Raw genomic sequence first — 27,360 nt, 5'->3', positions numbered from 1 at the left:
TCTGAAACCTAACTTTTGAAGGTGTTCTTCAGAAATGTGAATTTAAAACATGAATTAAAAGTGTTGTTTATTTAAAAAAAAGTGTCACTAACGAAAAAGTATCAAACACCTGAAGCTGTATATCGACTTCAAACAGGGCATCAAGTATGAGACGAGAGGATGGATGGGAAGGTGTCAGCTAAACGTAACGATAAGAGCAAAAAAAACTGAAGGAAACAGGCCTGAAGACGATCGCACTCTGCACACGACCAACAGATTATTCAATGGAAAAAATGAATCTTCTCGGAGAAACTGTCTTATTCTGTATTTGTTTTTAATAACATTGCCGAATTTACAGTTTCTTTTTTAGGAACAAGAAATTGTATCACTTGGCAGAAGAAAATTTTAACCATCCCATTGATCTTTTACAAACTGCAATCTTACTTCAGATCATTGTTAAAAAACCTAATTACTAATATTCCACTTAAGAGAAATATTTTATATAAAATATAAATGTAAGAATATAATTGCGTATTACTCACCACTCACATGAAAACAGCCTATTTTGAGAAACCAGCATTACTGACAGAACTATTTGATCCACTAACCTAATTTTAGCTCTTTCTCCATCCTTCTGTGCCTTTGAGACTTCCTCGTGCTGCTGGAGCTGCCTGAGCAGCTCTGACTTGGTCATCTGCTTATCGAACGGGAGAACATCTGCAACAGCAGCTGCGGCTGCTACCAACTCAGGACCCAGGGACTTGGTTCTGACAAAGCAAAGGAAATGCAAGTGAGAAAAAAAGGAGGCATTACTTACTATGCCATTTGTTTAGTGGGAAGTAAAATGATTTTTTTCCAGAGAAAACTTTTCTGTCATTCAAAAAAATGTCAGGGGCGCCTGGGTGGCTCAGTCGGTTAAGCGTCCGACTTCGGCTCAGGTCATGATCTCACAGTTTGTGAGTTCGAGCCCCACATCAGGCTCTGTGCTGATAGCTCAGAGCCTGGAGCCTGCTTCGGATTCTGTGTCTCCCTCTCTCTCTCTGCCCCTCCCCCACTCGTGCTCTGTCTCTCTGTGTCTCTCTCTCAAAAATAAATAAGAACATTAAAAAAAATCAATTTCTGGGGCACCTGGGTGGCTCAGGCAGTTGAACGTCTGACTTCGGCTCAGGTCATGATCCCACGGTTTGTGAGTTCAAGTCCCACATCGGTCTCTGATCCTCTGCCGCCCTCTCACTCTGCCCCTACCCTGCTTGTGCGCTCTCTTTCTTAAAAATAAAACATTAAAAAGAATCAATTTCTAACAAAATCAAGAATTTGTAAATATTAGGTGTTAGTTTTATATAAACTTTAAAATGTTGAAAGCTGAAGTTACTGGATACTTGTTGAAGCACAAGTAAGGAAGAGAAAAATAAAAGGGGGAGGGGGAGGGGGAGGGATCAGCCTTAATTATAATTTGCTGGATTTTTATTTTATTATTTATTATTTTTTTAAAATTTTAATGTTTTATTTATTTTTGAGACAGAGAGAGACAAAGTATGAACGGGGGAGGGGCAGAGAGAGAGGGAGACACAGAGTCCGAAGCAGGCTCCAGGCTCTGAGCTGTCAGCACAGAGCCCGACGCGGGGCTCGAACCCACGGACCGTGAGATCATGACCTGAGCCGAAGTCGGATGCTCAACTGACTGAGCCACCCAGGCGCCCCTTTTTATTATTTTTTTAAATGTTTATTTTTGAGAGAGTGTGCACAACTGGGGAAGTGGCAGAGAGACGGGGACAGAGGATCCAAAGCAGGCTTCGTGCTGACAGCAGCAAGCCCATGATAATCATGACCTGAGCTGAAGTTGGATGCTCAACCGACTGAGCCACCCACGTGCCCCAATTTACGGATTTTTAAATGAGACGCCAATGTATTTCAGAAACTATACTGCAAGAAAATATTAACGTAGCTAAACCTATTCGCACATCATGATAAGTTCATATGATGGAATAGTTCAACTCACACCTACAACGTGAATGAAACAATGAAAAGTTACATTAAAAAAAAAAAGAGTATGCATTGTACGATTCCATTTACACCAAGTTCTAGAATACGCAAAATTAACCGAAGGTGAAAAAAGTCAGAGTAGTGGTTGTCTCAGGACAGAAGTCTACTGACGGAAAGACAGAAATGAGAAATGCTCTGCATCTGATAAGCACATGGGCATATGCATTTGCCAGAATCCTACAGCTAAGATGCGTACACTTCAAAGTATGTAAACTTTACCTGAAAAAAAAACCCAAAAACAAAGCCCAGAAATCATCGTTATCATCTAGCAGGAGACGCAAAGTAGGTGAACACACAGATGACACAAGAATGGCAAAATGATTACTGAAGCTGCATAACAGGTAGGTACATTTTGTGTATGTCGTGTAGTTTAGGTACAAGTTTATTACATTTTGTTTCAAGTTTTCCGTAAGAAAAAGCTAAAAAAAACCCAAAATGCTACTCTTTAGTAAATTAGGGTAAATTAATAGAAAACTGTGCTAGACATAAAAGGAAATTGTCTACATTATTTACATATTAACTAAGAATTGCCATCTCAATGAGTGGGATTCAAGTTAACGTTTTACTATACTTGACTTTCTATATAAAGATCTGCTGTCTAATATGCAAATCAAAGTTCCCAAATCCCTGAGGTTGTTGGATAAAGATTTAAGGACTTCGCCTACCAAGATAGGAGAGATCTAGAATCTGACGGCCAAGGAAGAAAAATAGAATAAAAGAGGGACTATTACAATTAGTCAAAAAGAAATGAGCTACTTTCAAAACTGTTGCCAGTGAATAAGGTTTGAACTTCACCCCAAATCATTTTTTCTATTTTTATTTACTTTTTAAAGCTTATTTATTTTGAGAGCAAGAGAGTGCGAGTGGGGAAGGGGTGGGGGGGAGGGGGAGGGGGGGGAGAGAGGGAGAGAGGGAGAGAGAGAGAGGGAGAGAGGGAGAGAGGGAGAGGGAGAGGGAGAGAGGGAGAGAGGGAGAGAGGGAGAGAGGGAGAGAGGGAGAGAGGGAGAGAGGGAGAGGGGGAGAGAGGGAGAGGGGGAGAGGGGGAGAGGGGGAGAGGGGGAGAGGGAGAGAGGGAGAGGGAGAGAGGGAGAGAGAGAGAGAGAATCCCAAGCCCGATGCGGGGCTTGATTTCACAACCATGAGATCATGACCTGAGACGAAATCAAGAGTTGGACACTTAACCGACCGAGCCACCCAGGTGCCCCTCTACACAGATTTTAAAAAGGTGATGAGACCTTGTTAAAATGTCTCTTAAAAATCTATTCTATCCTATAACTCAGACTATTTCATGAAAACATACTTTATACCCTTCTGTACTCCCTAAATTTCTTTAATATGAACGATACAGCATACACAATTTCAGAAAAGAAATTCTAATAAGGGGAAGGATACTACTGAGTGGACACAAATCACCGTAACTTTTGGCAATTTGATGACATACATTAAAAGTCTAAAATACACCCCAATCCTTTTACCCACCAGTTCCACTTCCAGGAGTATTTGTCTAAAGAAAATAAGCAGGTACACATAGAATTGGAGGGATCCTTCACACTCCAAGTGCAAGGTCCAAGCAGTTCCAGCCCCTGTGCCTGACAGGCAAAGCATTTCTCAGATATCTGCATTGCTTTATCTGTAACTTTATTTCAGGTCTTTGCTCAATCATTATTCTTCCATGATCCCTTTTTAAAAAACAGCACCTCTAACCGATCACTCTTATTTTTCCTCATGTTTCATCACCTAATGTACTATGTGTCTGTGTGTGGTGTAAAAACATCCTCTTCCGCCCCCTGACTCTTCCCCCATTTGTAAGGAATAGAGACTTTGTTTTGTTCAGTGTTCTACCTCCATCCCTTTGGACAGTGCCTGAGCTCTAATGGCAATCTAAAGTTGCTGAATGAATGAATGACGTTAATCATAGCATTATTTTGTACTAATGGAAAACTAGAAATAATCTAAATTTCTACTAGTGGATTCATTAATTAATAAGTAGCTGAATCCTTCTTACTGGTAGTTGCTTGGTTAAGAGAAAGTTACAGTAGGAGCTAGAAACGGTGGTCACTGCTGTTCTCCCCAGGGTTCTTACTAGTTCCACAACACATTCAGACTCACGAGACCTTGGCCTTGTACCGGCTCTCACTAGTGCCAAGTGGGGCGGACACAGCTACCTCTGCCTACGCTGCAGAGATGCTGCGGCCAAGCTTTGGGATGGTTTGTTATGCAGCAACACTTAACTGGAACACATTTTGGTGCCTGGAAGTTGGGTGCTACTGTAACAAAAAACCTAAAATGTATGGAGGAGGTTTGGGTATTGGGCAGGGGGTAGAAACTGGAAAGACCTTGAGGCAAGTATTGATGAGAACTTAGGGCCTCAAAGAGACTTAGAGCCTGAAGGCTCTCAAAGCCACTGTGAGGGAGAGCTTTAGGAAAATCAACATTACTGGAAGCTACAGAAAAGGGGACTTCTGTTCAGCAGCATTGTAAGGTGGGAAACAGGAAACACACCCAATGAACTGGATGAGCCAGTCTAAGGAGACCTCCAGTGTTGAACCTTAGTTGCAGATGGTAAAATGTGAGAAGAGATAAGAAAGAACCGTTCCATATACAGGAGCCAAGACTTGCAGGTATCCAAAAGAAAACATTTCTCATTCTCAGCCCCTCCAGACAGCAAACGATGCTAAAATTTAAAGTGGTTTCTGAACAGGGGCGCCTGGGTGGCTCAGTTGATTGAGCGTCTGACTCGATTTCGGCTCCGGTCATGAGATGGAGTGCCGTGCTAGGCTACGTACGTATGTAGAGCCTGCTTAAGAGTCTCTCTCCCTCTGCCCCTCCCTCACTGGCTCAAGCTCCTGCACTCTTTCTCTCTGAAAAAAAGAAACGGTTTCTGAACAGATATCAAATTCAGTGCAGTGTCAGGAAAACTACAGGCATGACTGCAAAACTCTCTGTTAAGATCTTAGAAAGATTATTTTTTTGAAGATTTTATTTTTAAGTAACCTCTACACCCAACCTGGGGCTTGAGCTCACAACCCCAAGATCAAGAGTTTCATGCTCCACCGAATGAGCCGGCCAGGCACCCCAAGATTTAAAATGCTGCCTCAGAGAGTCTTTCAAACAAACAGGAATTCTAAGAAACTTATGGGTTTGGTCCCACAGCCTTGCACAGGGAGCTCAATGTAGAATACGATCTTGGTTCCCAAACTATGCCCTAAGGAACCCTGGAGCACTACAGGGAAATACAGCAATCTGTCAGTGACTGAACTACTAAGGCAAGGTGGTCATGGTTTTAACACTAGACTACCGCACGCCTTTTGCTGACATCATCTTTGTGAAGATGGCTTTTCTGGCAGTTGCTATGATAAAAAGCAAGTACCCCTCAAAAGTCAATATGAAACAGGAAATGAGAGTGGCAGTGTCCAATCTGATTCTAAGGCTACATCATAAAAACAATACAAATTCCTCCCGGCTCCCTTTCTCTTGGGACACTCGCCCTAGGAACCCAGCCGCCATGCAGTGAGGAAGCCCAGGCCACACAGAGAGGCCACAGGTAGGTGTTTCTGGTAACAGTCCTGGCTAAGGTCTCAGCTAACAGCCAGCTTCAACTGTCAGAGCAATGAATGAGCAAACCTTCAGATGATTCCAGCCTCTGGACTTGCAAGTCTTCTGAGTAAGGACAGCACGGAACAGAGATTACCCTTCTCCACTGTGCTCTGCCCACACTGCTGACCCACAGAATCCATGAGCACAAAAAAAATGGTTGTTTTATGCCACTAAATTTTGGGGCAACTGTTATGCAGCCACACTAACTATATCAATGGGGGTTCAGTATATAATACAAATAAAAAAACTAAAAAACAGGCCATGCATAGAGCAATGACAGTCATCATGAATCGAAGATGATTTACCCAATTCTGTGCATCTGGGATCCCTTAAAAAAAAAAAAAAAAAAAGAGTGGGGAACAAAATCATTAAAAGATACATTAAAATTTTTTTATTAAGTAAACTCTATATCCAATGTGGGGCTTGAACTCATGACTCTGAGATCAAGAGTCGCATGCTCTACCAACTGGGCCAGCCAGGCACCCTAAAAGATTCATTTTTAAAAACTCAAAACAAATAGGTCTCGTTCACCAATCTTTTGATGTAGGACCAAAGCCTCTTTGAATAGAAGTTCCAACATATATCTCTTATATATACACTGCACCCATAGTACATCCTCCAAGAGTTCCAATTCTGGTTTCTTTAAAGCAGAAACATGCAGCAAGAACTTAAAAATGCTTACAAAGCAGCCTGAATGCAGAATTTTCTCACATTTTTCTACTTGTCTCATTCATACCTAGTTGGAAAGGAGTTTTTAAAATTTCCTTTCCTGAGTCTTTGCAAAACATTCAGCTCATTTTAACCATTTCTATAACAGATAATTAAATTGTATAATTATAACAAAAGCACAATGGGTCACAAACAGGTCTGCAAGTTTAAAAAAAACTCTTGGTAAGTATTTTTATACATGTGTGTCTGTATTATCTAATTCTGTGTACTTAAAAAAAAAAAAAAATGGGGGTGGGGGAGGGGCACCTGGGTGGCTCAGTTAACCATCTGACTTTGGCTCGGGTCCTGATTTCGCGGTTTGAGTTCAAGCCCTGTGTCGGGCTCTGTGCCGACAGCTCAGAGCCTGGAGCCTGCTTCCGATTCTGTGTCTCCCCCACTCTCTACCCCTCCCCTGCTCGCACCCTGTCTCTGTCTCTCTCTCAAAAATAAACGTTAAACAAAATTTAATAACAAAAAAAATTTTTTTAATTTTTATTTGAGAAGGAGAGTGTGTGTGTGTGCACGTGCAGGGCAGAGGAGTGGAGGGAGAGAGTGAGCAGTGGGGGGAAGAGGGGAAGAGAGATAGAAAGAGAGAGAGGGAGAGAGAGAGAGAATGTATCTTAAGCAGCCTCCAAGCTCAGCACAGAGCCCAGTGTGGAGCTCAATCCCATGACCCTGGGATCCTGACCTGAGCCGAAATCAAGAGCTGGTTGCTCAACCAACTGAGTCACCCAGGTGCCCCTAATTCCATATACTTTTATGTAGTAAAGTTTTATTTTGTTTCTAAAAGGGAGGAAGAGGATGGGGTACCTGGCTGGCTCAGTAGAGCATCTGACTCTTGACCTCAGGGTTATGGGTTCAAGTCCCATGTTAGGTGTAGAGATTACTTAAAAAAAGTAAAGAGAAGGAGGTAGCTTTGATGGCCACTCATTTTTTGAACTAGCTTTTTTCTTACCACCCAATTATGCTTTCCAGAGGTAGTTTTGATACAATATGATAGAGTATAGAGACAAGAAGTTTCATGAAAATATTAAGTCGTTCTGGAAGATAGGAATCTACATTATCTGTTGATTCTGCTAAGAGAAGTCAGAGATGGGGATCTTCAAGCCACATACCTTATTACTTGATTGATGTAAGAAACACCATTATTTATCTATCATTAAAACAAAACACTGTCATTGAAACCACAACACAATGCTAAGATATTACTGATTGCACTTAGAATCAATGAAGTATAATACTCTTTTGACAAGCACAAATAATTACATGTTAAGGAAATCATGTAAGTAGAGAACACTGATAATTACTGGTCAAAGGAAATCATATACAACAGTTGTAATCAACATGCTTACATTCTATCCTAGGTGGAATTTTTTAAATGGAAATTTCAAAGAAACAAGTCCTTCAGAGACACGAAGCTACTTCCAAATCAGGATATAAACAATTTGGTAATTAACAGTTTAAAGAGGCAATTAAGTGACAGTTAATAACACTGATGAATATGTAAAAGAATATGTGGAATTCTCAATTAGATCTCTACTTTTTCCTCTCTGGATTGTATGCACATGTTCCCTTCCTATTTATTTATTTTTTAACATTTATTTATTTTTGAGACAGAGAGTGAACGGGGGAGGGGCAGAGAGAGAGGGAGACACAGAATCCGAAGCAGGCTCCAGGCTCTGAGCTGTCAGCACAGAGCCCGACGCGGGGCCTGAACTCACGGACCACGAGATCGTGACCTGAGCTGAAGTCGGACGCTTAACCAACTGAGCCACCCAGGCACCCCTTCCCTTCCTATTTAAATACAGAAGGGTAATAGTATCTTTCAAGGAAGTATTAAAGTCTCCGTGTTTACAAACTGATAATCTTCATGCAGTATCTCCCAGATCCTCTAATTTAAAATTCCTTTCTAAAAGAAAAAGGAGTTTCAAAAAGTACTTTCAACGCAGTTGAAATTCCATTCAATTTACCTCTTTTTTGGGGCATCTTCCGGAACTTTGTGAAGCCTGCCAGTTGTAGCCTCTATACTCTTAAGTTGTCTTCTATTGGGTGGCCTTGTTGTTTGTACTTTGGCTGTGCTTAGTTCAACTCGCATGCCCTTAATAATACCTAACAAGTCTTTTTTTGTGTTCTCCTTCACACTCTCTTGGGTCTCTGTTTCCTTGGACATATCACGTGTTGGAGCAGACTGCTCATCTTTCTTGTTACAGATCACGTTGTTCGTGCCAAAATATCGGTGGACTTCATTTTTTGTCCTAGAAAGATGTATTAAAGAAAAAAATGAAAAATACAATGCAAAATAATAAAGTGACTCAAAACCACTGCTTCTGTTTTAAAATTTTTCCAATTCGAACCCTTCCCTTTTGCTTTTTATTATTATTGTCAGCAACCATAATGAAGCAATTTTAACATTTATTGAATACAGAATATGTGCCTAGTCTGGTGCAACATGTTTTATGTACATTTTCTCATACCCACATCAACTCCATAAGGCAAGTATTATCCCCATTCTAAAGATAAGGAAACTGGAAACCAGAGAAGTGAAGCGATTTACCCAAGGTCATGTAGCTTAAAGCTCACTAAGACCTAAGACACGCTGGTGAGTCACAAATGGGTACAGATGTGCTGAGATACCGATTGATCACCTTGTCCTTGCGGTAGCTGAGGGAGGCCTGGGCTGCTGGTGCACCTAACTGTTGCCTCCCTCCATTTACCTCAGGGTTTGATACAAAGATCATTGTCTATTTGTTCCATGACATTAAAAAAGGTCGCAACTTTCTGATCCGCTCTTGGCAGCGGAACGACCGCCGAGCTGCAGATTTTTGTGAAAACCCTTATGGGGAAGACCATCACTCTCCAGGCTGATCCCTCAAAAAGAAGAGAAAATGGAAAGGCCAAGATCCAGGATAAGGGAGGAATTCCTCTTGACCAGTGGAGACCGATCTCCACTGGCGGGCAACTGGAAGATGGATATACCGGGCCTGTCACAACATTTAAAAGGAGTCTACCCTTCGTCTTGTGTTAAGACTTCATGGCGGTGTTCAGAAAAGGAAGAAGTCTTATACCACTCGCAGAAGAATAAGCATAAGAGAAAGAAGGTTAAGGTAGCTGTCCTGAAATACTATTAAGTGGACGAAAATGGCAAATCAGTTGCCTTTGTCAGGAATGCCCTTCAGATGAATGTGGCTACTCACTTTGACGGATATTGTGACATATGCTGTCTGACCTATTGCTTCAACAAATCCAAAACAAGTAATTGTTTACAGGTTAACAAAAGACAGGAACTAACATTTTTAAAAAAAAAAAGGTTGGGGGCGCCTGGGTGGCGCAGTCGGTTAAGCGTCCGACTTCAGCCAGGTCACGATCTCGCGGTCTGTGAGTTCGAGCCCCGCGTCAGGCTCTGGGCTGATGGCTCGGAGCCTGGAGCCTGCTTCCGATTCTGTGTCTCCCTCTCTCTCTGCCCCTCCCCTGTTCATGCTCTGTCTCTCTCTGTCCCAAAAATAAATAAAAAAAAAACGTTGAAAAAAAAAAAATTTAAAAAAAAAAAAAAAAAAGGTTGCAAAACACTGACAGGGTTAGTAAATTTCAATTTATTATTTTCAAACCCCAAACTGACTGACTGCCATGTCCTTAACGTGATATAATAATACCTCTTTGAAAGCTATAAACATTTCTATTAACAAAGAAAGGTTACTTTCTTTAAAAAACATGTCTGGATAGGGGCTCCTGGGTGGCTCAGTTGGTTAAGTCCACCTCTGGATTTCAGCTGAGGTTATGATCTCCCCTGCACTGGGCTCCACAATGCAGAAGTGTGCTTGGGATTCTCTCTTTCCCTCTCTGCACCCCTCCCCCCCTCCACTCCCCCCCACACGTGTGTTCTCTCTCCCTCTCAAGAATAAATAATTGTTTAAAAATAAAAAAATGAAAGGGGCGCCTGGGTGGCTCAGTCAATTAAGTGGCCGAGTATTGATTTTGGCTCAGGTCATGATCTCTGGTTGTTGAGTTCGAGCCCCACGTCAGGCTCCATGCTGCAGTGTGAAGCCTACTTGGGATTCTCTCTCTGTCCCTCCCATGTTCTCTCTCTCTCTCTCTCTCTCTCTCTCTCTCTCTCAAAATAAGTAAAATAAACTTAAAAAATAAAAAAAACAAAAGCCATGTCTGGGTATTATTCTAATCTGATTAACTTTCTCCCTGAGCCGCGTGTCATTTAACCAATCACCATTTGTAAACTAAGCTAAAATGGAACAAAAAAAAGGATATTCAGTGGCTACTTTCTGCTTTCTTCATTAGATACATTTGTGAAAAAGAACAACACAAATGATTACATCTATTTCAAATTCATACAAAAGATTTGCCAAATCTAAGTAACCCAAACAGCTAATTTTATTTTGTGATGTTAAAAACCTTTTGATACTTGATACTGAAGAACTTTAAAAACTAATCAATGTGTTAGATTAAGAGAGTATAACGTATGAAAAGTCATTCATTAAACACAATGAGCGTCTACTTTGTGCCGAGCGCTACCTTACACACTGGTGATACATTAGTAAATAAGAATTTCATGGTCCCTATCTTTATGAAGATAACAGGTTACAACACTGTTTCTCAAACTTCAATATGCTTAAGAGTTACCTAAGTGACTTTTAAAAAACAGGTTCTGTGGTCCAACCAAGGAACTGATTCAGTAGCTTTGAAGAGGGACTCAGAGTTTGCATTTCTAACAAGTTTCAAGTAACACTGATGCTGCCCATCAGAGGACCACATTGGAGGAGCTATGCTACGTATGTCATTTAATCCTTACAATCTTATAGGACCGGTTTTACTATTTGTATTATAGAAGAAGAAACTGTATTATAGAAGAAACTTAACATTCAAAGATGTTAAATCAGTGGCTCTTAACCTTTAGGGATCATATGAATTATATAGGGAGCTTATTTAAAACATATTCCTGAGATTCTTAGTTGCTAAGTTTGGAATGGGGCCCAAGGACATGCCTGCATTTAACCAAGATGCCAGGTGATTCTGATATAACTCATCTCAAGACCCTACATCAGACCCTGGGTTACTTATTATACCAAGTTCTCAAAGCTAGCAAATGCGAGTACCAGGCTAGGGACCTTTTAATGAAAGACAAAATGGCTATTTCCAAAAATGCGGAACCAAATTATCTGATCTGCTTATAAAAATTTCAGAGGTGGGGCGCCTGGCTGGCTCAGCTGGTGAAGCATGCAACTCTTGATCTCAGAGTCGTGAGTTCAAGCCCCACGTTGGGCACAAAGCCTCTTTTATATATGTGTGTGTGTGTATACACACACACACACACACACACACACACACACACAAATACACGCATGTATGCCAGAGGCTCAGGTGTGTGGGTGGCTCAGTCAGTTAAGCGTCCAACTCTTGATTTTGGCTTAGGTCATGATCTCAGGAGTTCATGAGATTGAGCCCCACGTCAGCTCAGCGCTGGCAGCACAGAGCCTGCTTGGGATTCTCTCTCTCCCTCTCTCTCTCTGCCCCTTTCCCGCTCCCATGATGCTCTCTCTCTCTCAAAATAAATAAATTAAAAAAAAATGACAGAGGCTATCAAATCAGGCACTTAACAACTAGAATGCAAAACCAGGCACATAACTAGCATCCTCATAATCAGTACACACGACCTTCATCATAATATCATTCACCATGTGCTACAATTCAATTTAGGAAAATGCTCTATTATTTTGTATGTACAAGTTAAATTAACATTAAAGGTGTTATAACAGAAAGGTGTCAATCAGGAGAATGAATCTCACATATAACCTCCCTCCTTCAATGTTTCCTTCCAAGGCTGTTACAAGGCTACAGAAAGTAATCTGTGTTTATTACAGGAAACTCAGGTACAGGCAGTTAACTTCATAACACTAAAATAATAAAACTCCAGCCGTAACCTCCCACTTGGGCTTGTTTCTGCTGAGAGCCTCCATCTCCTCAGCACTTCATTTAAGAAAAGAAAAAGTTGTTTAAGTTTATTTGTTTATTTTGAGAGAGACAGAGACAGCGCAAGTGGGGGAGGGGCAGGGACAGAGGGAGAGAGAGAATCCCGCTCGTGCTGCCAGCACAGAGCCCAATGCGGGCGAAGCGTGAGATCGTGACCCGAGCTGAAACCCAGAGTCGGGCGCTTAACCGACTGTGCCACGCGGGCGCCCCTCCATAGCACTTCAAATCCAACACATCCAAATCCACCTTCAAGAGTCCCCTCTCCTACTGACTTTCCATTTTTCACCCTTCTGTGCCGAAGGGGCTCCTTCCCATAGTAGATATTTTGTATTTTCAAAACCGTGACGTATTTTAAAAAGGCTTCTCAAAGCTGCTCCTCATTCTTCTGTTAACGTTAATGGCACCCTAATCCTCCAAGGCAGCCAGCTGAAATCTTTTCACTACCTTACCCTTATTTCCTCATATGTCACATCATACCAATTCTACCTGTGCAATTTTTCTCCTCCATCCAGCTGTTACTTTCCATCCCCACTGCTACGAACTTGCTTAGAGCTGCACTTAACCAGACTGGCCCCAAATCGTTCTGCAGGGACTATAATGCAGTAAAATTAAGTTTTCATCATGATGAGAGTTCTCAGAGAAGAAATACCAACATAAAATATGCATAACTAGCCTCTGTTGCCTGGCTAGCTCCAACCCTTAGTTCCCCTCCACAGTTTATCAGATTTCTTTTCCAGAAAGGATACTCTGAACCTTTCTTTCCTACAATGGTTAGCTGTCCCGACTTGCTCACCCAGCGGTTACTTGTATTAATAAAGCAGTCTGTGTTACCTACACCATCTCAGCTTTACTCCACTGTACTTGAATTGCCTGCCTGGTGGAACCATAAGCTCCGTGATGGCAGGATCGTTTTTATTAGGGACTTAACAGCAGTGTTGGTACATTGTAAATACTTTCAATAATGAACCAGAGGATAAATGGAGGCTGGAATGAGACCACTATACTCTCGGCAAGTAATAAAATAAAATAAGACAACTTTACTTCTGGAGGCTGGATTGAATGAGGGGAGAAGTGTCAAGAGGTACGAGGCGCGGTACGTAGTAGAGAGCACAGGACAGACCATGCACGTATCCGTAGCTCTGTTTCTCACTCACATATGACCTTGGGCAAGTCATTTTACCTTTCTGGGATTTCCCTTTCCTCAGATGTAAAGCAACGGCTTTTAGGACCTCGCGGGTAGTAACATCGACCCCAGGAGAAAGATCACTGAATACACCGACGGGAGGCCAGGGGTTGCCTGAAGACCTGCGGGGCCCACAGCGCCGAAATGCGGTACCTGACCGTTCCGTGCGGAGCACCGAGTCGCACAATCGCAGCCGCCGGTGCCTCTGAGCCTCCAGGGCATAAAGGGAAGGGGGAGAGGAGGCGAAGAGGTATGATCGCGGAGACTCTTGGAAACATCGCCGAGAAGCAAACACAACCGCACACACAACAGAGTGGCGGGTCCCTCTGCTAAACACATCCCTCGCCCTCGCTTCCGTTCCCCAGCCTGGCGCGTTCCTTCTCTTCCGGTTCCGGTGGGCAACAGGGGCGGGTAACTGCGTTCCGGACTCGCCCGCGGGCGGCCACGTTGCGTGCGCTGCTTCCAGGCGATTCTAGTCGAGGAGGTAAAATCGATGCCTGAGTTCAGCTAAGATAAGCTGGTTGAGGCAGGACCCAGATGGAGGAGGGAGGGTGTAGGGGGGGGGCGGGGAGTTACTGTGCAAATGCTACTTTGGGGGCCAGTAAAAGGAGGCGGAGAACTGACCTTACTGGGCGGTTTTGGGGGAGAGGATCCACAGCGTTTATCACATCCTCTAGGTGATCTGTAGCCACCAAGGTTAAAAAAGAAAAATTACCATAGGACACGCTGCCCGATAAATTAGTATTTCTTTTCAGGCACTGTTCTTGATGTAGAGTCAAGACACGTGAGACATACATGTTTCGTCTTTTCAAAAATGGTTTTACGGATAGAAATCTGCAAGAGAAAGGCTTGACTTTTTCCTGCCCTTCGTGAAGGCAGTGAACAGTGGATGAGCAGTGATCAAACCTGGAAGTGCGTGAGCATAAACCCTCTGGGAAGATGCCAGCTAATAGGTCACATGGGAACCTCTGGCTTAATGTTTAAGTTTATCATTTTTTTCAATTAAAAAAATGTTAATGTTTATATTTGAGAGAGAGAGACAGACAGAGCATAAGCGGGGGAGGGGAGAGAGAGAGGGAGACACAGAATCTGAAGCAGGCTCCAGGTTCTGAGCTGTCAGCACAGAGCCAGATGCGGGGCTCCAGCTGTGAGATTGTGACTTAAGCTGAAGTTGGAGGCTTAACCGACTGAGCCACCCAGGTGCCCATATTTTTTTTAATTAAAAATTTATATTTTATTTTATTTTTGAGAGGGAGGATCAGAGAGAGAATCTTAAGGAGGCCTCAACGCAGAGCCCCAACCAGGGTCTTAAATTCACTAGCCCGTGAGATCATGACCTGAGCTGAAACCAAGAGTCGGTGGCTCAACTGGCTGAACCATCCAGGTGCCCCTATTTATTTATGTTGAGAAAGATAAAGAGAAAGCCTGTGCACACACTCGAGGGGCAGAGAGAGAGAGAGAGAGAGAGAGAGAGAGAGAGAATCCTAAGCAGGCTCTGCGCTGCCAGTGCTATGGGTGCTGAGCCCAACTCAGAGCTGGAACCCAGGAACCTGTGAGATCATGACCTGAGCTGAAATTAAGAATCAGATGCTTAACCAGCTGGGCCACCCAGGCACCCAGGAACCTCTAGCTTAGAGTTACACGTGGGCAGTTGAATGCTGACACTATCTTTTCCCCCACAACTTCAAAAAAGAATCAAGATTGGTGGCAAATTTTTTGTAAGCTGAAATACAGAAGCGTGCACAAATCATAAACATGTTGAGGAAAAAGTGCTTAATGAATTATCTCAGAATGAATTTGCCCATGTGAACCACCACCCAGATCAAGACATAGAATATTATCAAGAGAGTATACTTAATTTGATATCACTTGATATCTGGTTGAAAATCCATCCATGAGTGTAATAGTCCATTAAAATCACATTAAATTTTTTTTTAATGTTTATTTATTTTTGAGAGGCGGGGGAGGGGCAGAAAGAGGGAGACACGGAATCCAAAGCAGGCTTCAGGCTCTGAGCTGTCAGCACAGAGTCTGATTCGGGGCTCCAACTCACAAATCGCGAGATCATGGCCTAAGCCGAAGTTGGGCGTTTAACCGACTGAGCCACCCGGGGACCCCCAAATCACATTTAATAGTTACTTCATCCTTTTTCCAATTTCTTATAATAACCCTAACTTTTTTTTTTTCTTTTAAGGTTGACAAAGGGGACTGAAACCGCCATCTCAGATTCACAGCTTCTCTGGAGGTATATCCTGTCCCAATTATCCCGATCCTAGTCAACTCTACTGCACTATCCATCCTGTACATTCCTTAACCTCCTTCATTGGGGCAGATAGGCTGTGACCTGTATGAGAGTACCGGGCTGAAGGTCACAAGCAGGGATTGAAATTCAGCCTTGCTCAACTCTTCTGACTCCTTCAACTGTCACTTTCCAAAAGAGGCCTTCTTTGACTTCCGTAGCCTCCTGTGCCATCCAGTCACACTCTCTGGCAGGGGTTACTGCTGTCTACCAGTCCCCGTTTGCTTCTTCCTCTGGAGCTTTAAGCTCAACACATGGCCACAGCAGAGAGCTCATTTCCCAGCCTCCCTTGCAGGCAGGTATGTCTGCATCCAATCAATAGAATGTGAGTAGAGGTGATGTGCCCTTAAAAACGGGCACAAATTCCCCACAACCTTTTTCTCCTTCCTCCGAATTGGAATATAGGCCAGATGATAGGAGCTGAAGCAGCTAGGGGATGGAGAGATGAAGGATTTCGGAGATGAGGATGACAGCCATCCTACCTCTGTCCTTACCCACCTCCTCCAGACAGTCACAAAGAAAGGGGAGGGGGGAACCACTTCCATGTTATTTAAATGTATTTTTGAGTTTCTTTGTGGCAGGTAGTCTAGATTGTACCTTATCTAAGGTACCCTCTATGTCAAAACCTTGTTTCATTTTCTACAGAGTATCACTAAGTGAAATTTATCCCATATTTATATGCTTAAATGCTTACTATCTCACTCTGACAGAATGTGTGTTCCATGAAGGAATGGACTTTGTCTTAGTCACTGCTGCAATCCCAGTTCCTAGAACCATGCCTGTCATATAATAGATGCTCACATTCGGTGAATAAATAATTTCCAAGTGCAAAGGGAAAAAAAAAAGGTGCGGAGGAGAGTTTAAGTAATTTGCCCAACTTTCTGCAGCTAGCCAATGGCAGAGCTAGATTCAAATTCAGAGCCAGTTAACTCTGATATTCTTGTTCATTTTGGAATACTTGACAGTTTAGGATTTTACTCACGCATAAAAGTCACGTGGAGGCACTTACTGATATACATTACTGAGTAGCTCAGAAGATCTGAATCTGAGATTCAGCACCTCAGGTGATTCTGGTGCTGGTCTGCAGACAAAACTTTGAGATATGCTGCAATGACCCTGTGGCATATTTAGCTGTTCATAGCTCTGTATACACTTAAAATGCACATAAAGAAAAAGTGTTGTAATTGGTGCAGCATTAAAGCAACTAGTCAGATTATTACTTTGCAGGAACATCAGAGTCATTATGCTGTGTGAACAGAGTCAGATCAAAGAGACCGCACTGTATGATTCCACTTATATAACAATGTGAAGAAGACAAAGCTCTAGGGACAGAAATCAGATCGAAAGTTACCAGGAGTCGCAGTCACGCTGGAGAACAGGATGGAGGTTTCTCAAAAAACCAAAAATCGAACTGCCCTATGATCCGGCAATTGCACTATCAGGTATTTACTCAAAGGGTACAAAAATACAGATTCGAAGGGGTACGTGCACCCCACTGTTGACAGCATCAGCAGTAGCCCATCTATGTAGAGAGCCCAAATATCCATCGACTGATGAATAGATAAAGAAGATGCAGTGTGTACAATGATATATTACTCAGCTATCAAAAAGAATGAAATTATGTCATTCGCAACGATGCGGATGGAGCTAGAACGTATTATGCTAAGCGAAATAGGTCAATCAGAGAAAGACAAACGCGGTGTGATTTCACTCCTATGTGGAATTTAAGAACTAAAACAGATGAACGCACGGGGGGGAGGGAGGGGAGGGAAGAGAACAGAGAGAAACAAACCATAAGAGACTCTTAACAATAGAGAACAAATTAAGGGTTGATGGAGAGAGGTGGTTGGGGGATGGGCTAGATGGGTGATGGGTACTAAGGAAGGCACTTGTGATGAGCACTGAGTGTTGTATGTAAGCGGTGAATCACTGAATTCTACTCCTGAAACCAATGTTGCACTGTATGTCAACTAAAATTTAAATCACAAAGAAAAAAATAAAGTAACAATGGTAAAAAAACACATTACCTCGAGGTGGAGCTGGGAGGAGATGACTGAGTATGACGGAATATGACGGAACCTTTTGAACTTATTGAAATATTATATATCTTGACTCTGGTGGAGGTTGTAGCTTTTCACAGTTATCAAAACTTAAAAACTTGTACACCTAAAATGTGTGAATTTTGCTGTATATAAATGATACCTCAACAAACCTGACTTTAACAAAAAAAGGTAATTAAAGCAGTTCTAACTGGCCACAAATTAAGCCACAGGAGAATTTGAGTACATCCTAAGAAAAAGAAAAATAAACCTATCCTTTGAAGAAACATAACTTGTGCAATTGTCCAGAGCAGTCATTTATGAGAGCAACAGAAATGTAGCCTGACAGTAGAGAATGTTTTCCCTCCTTCTTCTATTCTGGCATTGACTCACCAGTCATTTTCTTCTCAGTGCCTCCTTGAAATGCACTTTCTAGAACACTGTACCTTTGGCAAGAGAGAGCAAATCAACTGAAATAGGTCCTGATATACACCAGTGACTTCTTCCTAAATGCCTCATGAAATTCTACACTAATTGACTCAATAAGCCTTCCATGAAAAGAAAAAACAAAATTATTCTATATTTCAGTTATCAATTGCTGCATAACAGATCGCCCCCAAAAAGTGGCTTAAAACAACAGTTTATTCTCTCTCACAGTTCTGTGGCTCACTGGGCTCAGCCGGTGTTTTCCACTTGGGGTCTGTCATGTGGTTGCAGTCAGAGAGCAGCTAGTTTGGGTTGGATGTCCCAGATGTTGTTTTTTTTTAATTTAAATGTTTGTTTGTTTATTTTGAGAGAGAGAGAGAGAGAGAGACAGCGCAAGGGGGAAGGGGCAGAGAGAGAGGGAGACACAGACTCTGAGCTGTCAGCACAGAGCCAATGCAGGGCTTGAGCTCACAAATCATGAGATTATGACCGGAGTTGAAGTCGGATGCTTAACTGACTGAGCCACCCAGGCATCCTTGCCCCAGATGGTTTGTTTTTTTTTTATTCACATAGCTGATGGTGCAGCTGGGATGGCTGGAAGAAACAGGGCCTGGCTGAGTAATATTCTCTCTGTCTCTCTCTCGCTTGCTCTCTCTCCACATGGCCTCTGAAGTGTAGCAGAATATGCTACCCTAAAATATGCCACTTCGGTATAAAGATCATCTTGAGCTGTGGACACTTAAGAAGCAAATCCAAGTGGAGCTCTCTACCTTCCCCCTACTTGCCTAAAAACAAGGCATAAATTTGTGAAGGTGTTCCCCCTTCCTTCTCTCCCAGGAAGGACAAAAGTTAATCACTAAATACAACCCTAGACCCTGGTCAGCCCGGAGATGACGCTGAAGAAATCCACATAACTGACTGTACTAACTAGCCCTTATCTTACGTGAGCTCCCTCACGTATTTGCCTTTTTATGATTTGCTGGCCTAGAAAGGCCTAGTCCTTTGCCTTGGTGTTGTCACTTCTCTGAAATTGCACTGCTGTTTTGTTAACATGCTACCTAAGCCCAAATTCTAACCACACCTTTGAGTTACTCATCTCTGAGGGCTCCCATGTGTATGTGTAGTATACACATTAATAAACTTCTATTTGTTTTTGTCTTCTTAACCTGTCTGTTATCACTCTAATTTACAGGGTCCCAGCCATTGAACCTAAGATGAGTAGAGGGAGAAGAGATCTTTTTCCTCCCCTACCCTCTCTACCTGGCTAGCTTGGGCTTCCTTACAGCATGGCATCTTAGAGTATTTGAGTTTTTCACATAGAAACGTGCTTGCCTTACAGTGTGTGTTCCAAGAGACCCAGACTAACTCTGCACAACTTTTTAGTACCTAGCATTGGAAATTACATAGTATCACTTCTGTGACATTCTGTTGGTAAGAAAAGAGTTGCAGGGCCACCCGATTCTAAGGAAGGGAACTATACTTCCCTTTGAATGCCAGGAGTGGCTCATTGGGATCACCTTTGGGGACTTGCTTCCACCTCCTGACAAACTTTTAATTAAGTCCATTCATTTTATCAGCCTACTCTGCTGTCCTGTTTAGTCTTTTTTTTTTTTTTAATTTCCAACCATCTTGATTTTTTTTTTAAGTTTATTTATTTATTTTGAGAGAGAGAGGGACAGACAGTGTGAGCAGGGGAGGAGCAGAGAGAGGAAGAGAGAGAGAATCCCAAGCATGCTCTATGCTGTCAGTGCAGAGCCCGATGTGGGGCTTGAACCCACAAACCATGAGATCACAACCTGAGCCGAAGTCAACAGGCAGAGGCTCAACCGACTGAGCCACGCAGGTGCCCCCTGATGGTCTTCAAAGAACTTCATATTTCAGTTTATATAAAATTTTACAATGAACGATCACATACATTATTTAATTTGATTACTGTGGTAATAATTGAGGCAGGCAGGGCAAGGGTTTTATGCCCAGTGTTCTAATGGGAAAAATGAGCCTCAGAGAAGTTAGGGGACTCACCCGAAGTCACATGACTAGTAACTGCCAGCCCGGAGCCTGCTGACTAACCAGGGCTCTTGGCTGGCTCTCATGCCTGCTTAATGGCATGTTTGTGTTCCTTTGGCATCTTTCCAGGCTGAATGTCAAAGTCCACTTGACAACATCCAGGTGCTGGTGTCAGCAAAGCCATGCTTCTGAGATTAGTGTGGTAAGACAAATTTTATTTTTTTTTAATTGTTAAAAAATTTTTAATGTTTATTTATTTTTGAGAGAGAGAGAGAGAGACACAGAGCAAGAGCGGGGGAGGGGCAGAGAGAGAGAGGGAGACACAGAATCGGAAGCAGGCTCCAGGCTCTGAGCTGTCAGCCCAGAGCCTGATGCGGGACTTGAACCCACGAATCACGAGATTATGACCTGAGCCGAAGTCGCTCAACCAACTGGGCCACCCAGGTGCCCCTGTGTGGTAAGACAAATTTTAAAAAAGCAAAGGAAATTTTAGGGACCTATCCACTAGAGACTGTCCATTTTAATGAAAATGTACTTCCGATGAAGATTGTAGGTGTTGATTGTGCTATTTAAAAGAAAAGGCTTCTTGATTTTGATTTTGTAAAATATGAGATAACCCTTTTGAAAAAAGTAGCAGTAAGTTTGCCATTATGCACTAATGTTAGAGCTGATGCCAAAGTAACCTAAAATAATACATAGGCAAGTCATGAGTGCTCAAAGGGTAGTGAAGAAAATACTCTGCCTTTTGAGGTTTCAAATATTTGTTTTTTTGTTTTTTTTTTAATTTTTTTTTTTAACATTTTATTTATTTTTGAGACAGGGAGAGACAGAGCATGAACAGGGGAGGGTCAGAGAGAGGGAGACACAGAATCCGAAACAGGCTCCAGGCTCTGAGCTGTCAGCACAGAGCCCGACGCGGGGCTTGAACTCACAGACCGTGAGATCGTGACCTGAGCCGAAGTCGGACGCTTAACCGACTGAGCCACCCAGGCGCCCCGAGGTTTCAAATATTTGTATTGGTGATATTGTTTAGTGTTGGTGGTTGACAAGGCCAAGCAAATGTCAAAGTCAACAAAAAAAGGATATCCTGTTACATGTTACAGAGTTAACTTCATAGGTCTCCTTACCTCCTTAATACCCGGAGACAGCTGAGACAGGGCCCGGTACTATAAGCAGATAAAACTATTTGAAATGTGCCATGAGACATAGACCACCCACAAAATTCTCATAATTAGAGAAAAATAAACTCTAATACACATATTTATACTCTTCATAATTTTCCCAAGAAATTGAAAGTATAGAAATGGAGAATAAAGCAGTCACACTTAAAACTCTATAGCTCAGGGTATGCCTGGCTGGCTTACTCGTAGAGCATACGACTCTTGATCTTGGGGTGTAAATTCAAGCCCCATGTTGAATGTAGAGATTAGTTAAAAATAAAATCTTAAAAAAGCAACAACTCTGTAGCTCAGGTATAATAGATGCAGCGGAATATAACGGTTCTGGGATGGGCAGAGTGAGGGACTAGGCTCTGCCCCTTTCTTTGGGACCTTGGGCAAGTTTTCTTACCCTCTTTGGGCCTCAGGTGCCTTATCTGTGGAAAGGGAATAATAATAGCATCTACCTTCAAGGTGGCTGTGAGGATTAAGTGGGTTAAAATGTGTGTAAGTGCTTATAACAGTGCCTAGCACACAGTAAGCACTACAGAAGTATTTGCTACTCTCACAGTAAAATTTGAAAAGTAATATCCTTTGGAAATTTAAAAAGCAAAGAAGCTGTGCAGAAGACAAGTCTTGAAGGCGTTTTGTTTTGTGTTTGTTTTGTTTTTTTGTTTTTTTAAGTAAGCTTTATGCCCAACGTGGGCCTCAAACTCACCACCCCAAGATCAAGAGTTGCAGGCTCTACCAACTGAGCCAGCCAGGCACCCTGACAATTTTTTAAATGAACTTTCTATGTTTAAATAATTGTAGACGTAGTGAAAAAATTGTAAGAACAGTACAAATATTTCCCTTATGTCATTAACCGAGACTACCCAAATGTTAACAATTTATCACATTTGTTTTTATCATTCTCATTCTGTCACTTAGTATTTTTTCACAAAACACTTGAAAATCTATTACAGAGACACTTTGCTTTACGTCTACATAATTTGGGGGTATATTTCCTTAAAAAAGGACATTCTCTTTACATAAGGACAGTACAATTTTGAAGTTAGGAAATTAACATCAATACAATACCATAATTCAATCTACAGACCTTATTTAAATTCTATCAACTGTCACAGTGGTGTCCTTTATAACAAAAGAGAAAGAAACTCTTCCTGGTCCAGGACCTGATCAGAAATCGCAGGTGGCATTTAATTCCATGCCTCTTCGTCTTCTTTGATGCAGTTAAGTTCTTCAGTCCATCTTTGTCCTTCATGACGTTGACTTTTTTTAATTGTAGTTGGTGCACAATGTTAGAGTAGTTTCTGGTGTTTGACCTTGACAGTTTTGAAGAGTTCAGGCCAGTTATTTTGTAGCACACCTCAATTTTTTTTTGTTTCCTAATGATTCAATATAAGTTATTAGTTTCTTAGTGGGAGAACCGCAGAAGTGAAGTTATAGTGTTCACTGTGCTTTATATCAAGAGGCATCAGTGTTTATCTGTCCCATTACTAGTTCTGTTAAAAATGAACAGCTGGATGGGATGCCTGGGCATCTCAGTCGATTAAGTGGCCGACTTCAGCTCAGGTCATGATCTCGTGGTTCGTGAGTTCAAGTGTCAGGCTCTGCGCTGACAGCTTGGAACCTGGAGTCTGCTTTGGATTCTGTGTCTCCCTCTCTCTCTGTTCCTCCCCTGCACACGCTCTGTCTCTCTCGCTCAAAAATAAAAAAAGTTACAAAAATTTTTTTAAAAAATGAACAGCTGGATTAAGAGGTACATAGGGAAAGGTCTAGAAGGGTCCTGAGCACAGGAACTTTTGTCCCATTGGCTTGGAGTGTACCACCCTCCTGGCACATAGATGTGTTTGCCAAGTCTGAAGCTCCTGCAGAAAACCATTTTGATTGAAGATGTTAAACTATCTAGAAGTCTAATCAGCACTGTTCTTTATAAGGATGTCTTCTGATTTCAAATGTAGCACTCCTAGAGAACACCAAAGGCATTTTTTGAGCAATTACCACTTCTGGACTTAACAGTGAACTTTCATGACTCAACTCATACCAGAGAGTCCAGGGAGAATATATGGTTATTGTTGTTAAGAATTTTAATACATTAACACATACAGGTGATGAAGAAAAGGGAATGAAATAATTTTAAGGAATAAGGAGAATACTCTTTCCAGCCAACACATGGTGCTGCAGATCTCTGGAATCTATGATTCAAAGGCAGAAATCTAAGTAAAAATATCACTGATGTTGTATTTTGTTTTTTATTTTTTAAAGTTTATTTGAGAGAGGGACAGAGCAGTGGGGCGCGTGTGAGTGGGGGAGGGGCAGAGAGAGAGAGGCACTGTCAGCACAGAGCCTGATGTGAGGCTTGCTCTGTCTCAAGAACCATGAGATTATGACCCGAGCCAAACCAAGAGTTGGACACTCAACTGACTGTGGCACCCAGGCACCCTGCATTCAGCTGTATTTTAAAGCAGTATGTACACTTAGCATTGGATGTTGAGAAGACCTCTTAAAATATTCTGAATTGCAGCACATCCTTGGACAAGGCCAGCCTGAGAGTTTAGGAAGGGTCGTATCCTGAGACATAGATAGATATTCTTGGTTCTCAGCAATACGAGGGCAGACAGGAAGGTCCAGGGAGGAGAATTAGACCTTCCTCAGGTGTCACAGAGGTACAGAAGGGAAAGGATTGACCCAGCTACCAAATGCAGTATTTGAGGCCTATGCTTACAGCTAACTAGAGTACAGAATGGTAATTATATTTATTGTCATAACACACACACACACACACACACACACACACACACACACTCCTCCCAAATTTTATATATCTAAAGTGCTCTGATTCCAAAGCACTCTGAATAAATGATCATTGAAGTTTTTTAGCTAATGAGTTGGAAGTGGAATTCAATGACTAGTGGTTCACTAAGCTGAAAAACAATGTTGGACATAATATTAGTTATGCCAAGATATTAAAAACAGGTGGAATTACCCAAAGTTACAAAATAGCAGCAAAGATATTTAAATAGCAGGTCAGCTTCATGGTAAAGGCGATTTCACCCCATCATAATGCACTTACTTCCCACGCTATCGAATGTACCCCAGATTGATTTCATACATTATTTAACTACTGTGCTAATTCTAAGGAGCACCTTAGATCTAAGTAAATAATACATCGTTGAAAAACTTAGAAATACTCTGCCAGTCTGCTGTTTGCTACAGATCTGTTCATGCTGGTGGACCACAACACGGCAAATAGAGAAGCCACTTGTCTCCGGCGGGACAGGGAAACACAAACGTCAGGGCACAGCTTCTGTGGCTGCTTGCCTGTGCCTTCATCAAAGTGTTTGCTGCTAGCTTTATTCCATTGTCCATCACACTTGCTCTGTCTGTATACACTTCATATGCAATCAAGTTTCATTTATTTATTTAAAAAAGGTGTTAATGTTTATTCATTTTTGAGAGAGAGACAGAGTGCGAGGAGGGGAGGGGCGGACAGAGAGGAAGACACAGAACCTAAAGCAGGGTCCAGGCTCTGAGCTGTCAGCACAGAGCCAGACGTGGGCCTCGAACTCACGAAACATGAGATCATGACCTGAGCCAAAGTCGGACGCTCAACCAACTGAGCCACCGAGGTGCCCCTCAAGTTTCATTTATATTGTGAATTACTTTTCAGTCACTAGCATTACCTGTATATGGGATTCGTTTCCCAATAAATATGTTGCTTTGTTGTCCATTTTATACCAGTGTTTGCTGATACCAATGTATTTATTTTTTAGCGATAGATTTTATATTTTATCTTCAGCGTTGGTAGATGTTACTAAATATCCAGAATTTATGATTCCATCTATCAATAAAAGAGGGTTATTTTACGTGCAATGCTTCAGTGTAAAAGAGTGCATAAGCCTTTTTCCAACAAAACTAGGAGGTACCATATGTATCTGCAATATGGTAACTGGTGATAATAACAACACTAACTGCCATCACTGAGCACCAAACAATCTATAGGTCTCATTTAATTTTCTGAGTGACATCAGGATTATCCAACGCAAGGTAATTATGTGCCACAGCAGAGGGATGGCACCATGTAAGAAGGAGTCCAGGAAGAGTCAATCAATATTTGGAACTCCCAACCAGCCAGGCTGGCCGTAGTATTGGTTGGTACATTAGGACTGTTCCTTGTGAAGTATGCCTGCAGAATAAATCCACTTATCCAGCATTTTTAGCTAGTCATTTCAACTTACTTGTGATCCCACCAGCAAAAGTAGCAAATTATTATGAACACCTTTGCCAAGACGATGTACTGGCTGAAAGTTCAGAGGAGAAATGAGCCTAGCTCATTTGGGGCGTAGCTTGTCACGACGTTTCCCGATTTGGGTGCAGGGTGGGCGGGTGTGTATGGCAGAATGTCAGATGTAATAGTTCCCTTCTTTTTTCATAGATGGCGGAAGAGCTCTTTTGTTACCACACCTTCCTCAATAGGAATGTTTCTCTCTCCCTACTATATAAGTGTATTTCCAGCTAATCTAGGCTATAAACCTAGTCAAATAACAGTATCAAACACAGCCTAAAATAGATGAATGTATGTGTTTATATAAAATAAATGTAGATGTATGGTATTAGTATAAATATGTAATACTTAACTATGTGAAAATCAAGTTTTGGTCTTAGAATACAAAGGTGAGTAAGATGGGGCGCCTGGGTGGCGCAGTCGGTTAAGCGTCCGACTTCAGCCAGGTCACGATCTCGCGGTCCGTGAGTTCGAGCCCTGCGTCAGGCTCTGGGCTGATGGCTCGGAGCTTGGAGCCTGTTTCCGATTCTGTGTCTCCCTCTCTCTCTGCCCCTCCCCCGTTCATGCTTTGTCTCTCTCTGTCCCAAAAATAAATAAAAAACGTTGAAAAAAAAAATTAAAAAAAAAAAAAAGAATACAAAGGTGAGTAAGACTTCATCCATGCGTCCAGGGGCTGGTGACCTGGTCAGACTCACAGATAGGTTAACAGATAGTGCAACGGTATTTACAAGGCATTACGTTCAAAGCTGCACAGTCGCGGGGGAGGGGGGGGGGCTGTGGGGGCCCAGGTGGAGGAGCTCCTGGGTCACGGTCGCCTCTTCACTAGGTCTTTAGTGCCCAAAGCTGAAGGACAGTGTAAGGTGGGGGGGGGGGGGGGGGCAGGGAGGCACCTGCAGCAGGACACGTATGGGAAACGGGACAGAAGAGGAAGTGGTTTTGTGCCCTTCGGCTCAGACTGTCTAGATGCTTTGCTTTTCCCTCTCTATGTAAAGTGATTCATTCTCAGTAGATTTATGTGTAAAATTGCTTTCGATCTTAAGTTTATCAAAGAGCAGGATCATGTCATTCTAACATGGATTTTACGGCATAAGACATAGAAACACGATGAAACGGTGCTTAGCAAATAATTTCTGGAGACGACAGAAATGTTTCCAGGCAGAACTGTCCTCAGCCCAAATTCTGAAGCATCTGAAAATTCCTTGGTTGCCCCACTCCCACCCCTTGCCTTTTCTTTTTTATATATATATACATGTATTTATTTTTGATAGACAGAGAGAGACAAGTGGGGGAGGGGCGGAGATGGAAGGAGACCCAGAATCCCGAAGCAGGCTCCAGGCTCCAAGCTGTCAGCTCAGAGCCCGACCTGGGGCTCGAACTCACAAGCCCTGAGATCATGACCTGAGCCGAAGTCGGATGCTTGACCGACTGAGCCACCCAGGTGCCCCCCCCAACCCCTTGCCTTTTCATTCTGTCCCTGGGGCTGTGTCTATGCTGCCTTCCGTTCCTCAGAGCCTCCCTGCTCTGGGCTTCACCCAGACCTGGCCCTCTGGCTACACCTCTCAAAATTAGGCTTCTTCTCTCCTCACCTACCTGTCAAACTGCCTCTCTCTCATTTATGCCCCAGAAGGACAGCTATATAATTCGACTAACTTACA

The 27,360-nt window shown here is 42.4% G+C and overlaps 2 protein-coding genes and 1 pseudogene across 6 annotated transcripts in view; 2 read left to right on the top strand and 1 right to left on the bottom strand.

Annotated features, from left to right (window-relative positions):
- The window catches only part of MRPS31 (mitochondrial ribosomal protein S31), a 62,830-nt gene extending 48,971 nt beyond the window's left edge, over positions 1 to 13,859 (bottom strand). For 2 of the 4 annotated variants that reach the window (XM_019447678.2, XM_053900016.1), the window contains exons 1-3: positions 13,643 to 13,858; positions 8,298 to 8,582; positions 588 to 746 (exon numbers count right to left, since the gene is read on the bottom strand). In XM_019447678.2, the coding sequence (XP_019303223.1) occupies positions 588 to 746; positions 8,298 to 8,582; positions 13,643 to 13,767 (569 nt within the window). In that variant the 5' untranslated portion in view covers positions 13,768 to 13,858. Of the gene's footprint in view, positions 1 to 587; positions 747 to 8,297; positions 8,583 to 13,486; positions 13,606 to 13,642 lie in introns of those variants that run through there. The other 2 variants (XM_019447675.2, XM_053900019.1) reach the window with 2 other exon arrangements.
- On the top strand, positions 8,938 to 12,856 carry LOC109265799 (ubiquitin-40S ribosomal protein S27a-like; annotated as a pseudogene).
- Positions 13,860 to 15,711: 1,852 nt separating the features above from the next.
- The window catches only part of SLC25A15 (solute carrier family 25 member 15), a 62,220-nt gene continuing 50,571 nt past the window's right edge, over positions 15,712 to 27,360 (top strand). The window contains exon 1 of one of the 2 annotated variants that reach the window (XM_053900005.1): positions 15,712 to 15,734. The gene's annotated coding sequence lies outside the window, so the exon portion shown is untranslated. Of the gene's footprint in view, positions 15,735 to 20,389; positions 20,463 to 27,360 lie in introns of those variants that run through there. The other variant, XM_019447672.2, reaches the window with a different exon arrangement.

Source organism: Panthera pardus, unplaced genomic scaffold (assembly GCF_024362965.1).
Source record: "Panthera pardus isolate Hobbes unplaced genomic scaffold, ASM2436296v1 HiC_scaffold_1, whole genome shotgun sequence".
NCBI classification, from domain to species: domain Eukaryota; kingdom Metazoa; phylum Chordata; class Mammalia; order Carnivora; family Felidae; genus Panthera; species Panthera pardus.
The sequence above is the reverse complement of the archived record's forward strand: the minus strand, read 5'-3'. Positions and strand labels throughout refer to the sequence as shown.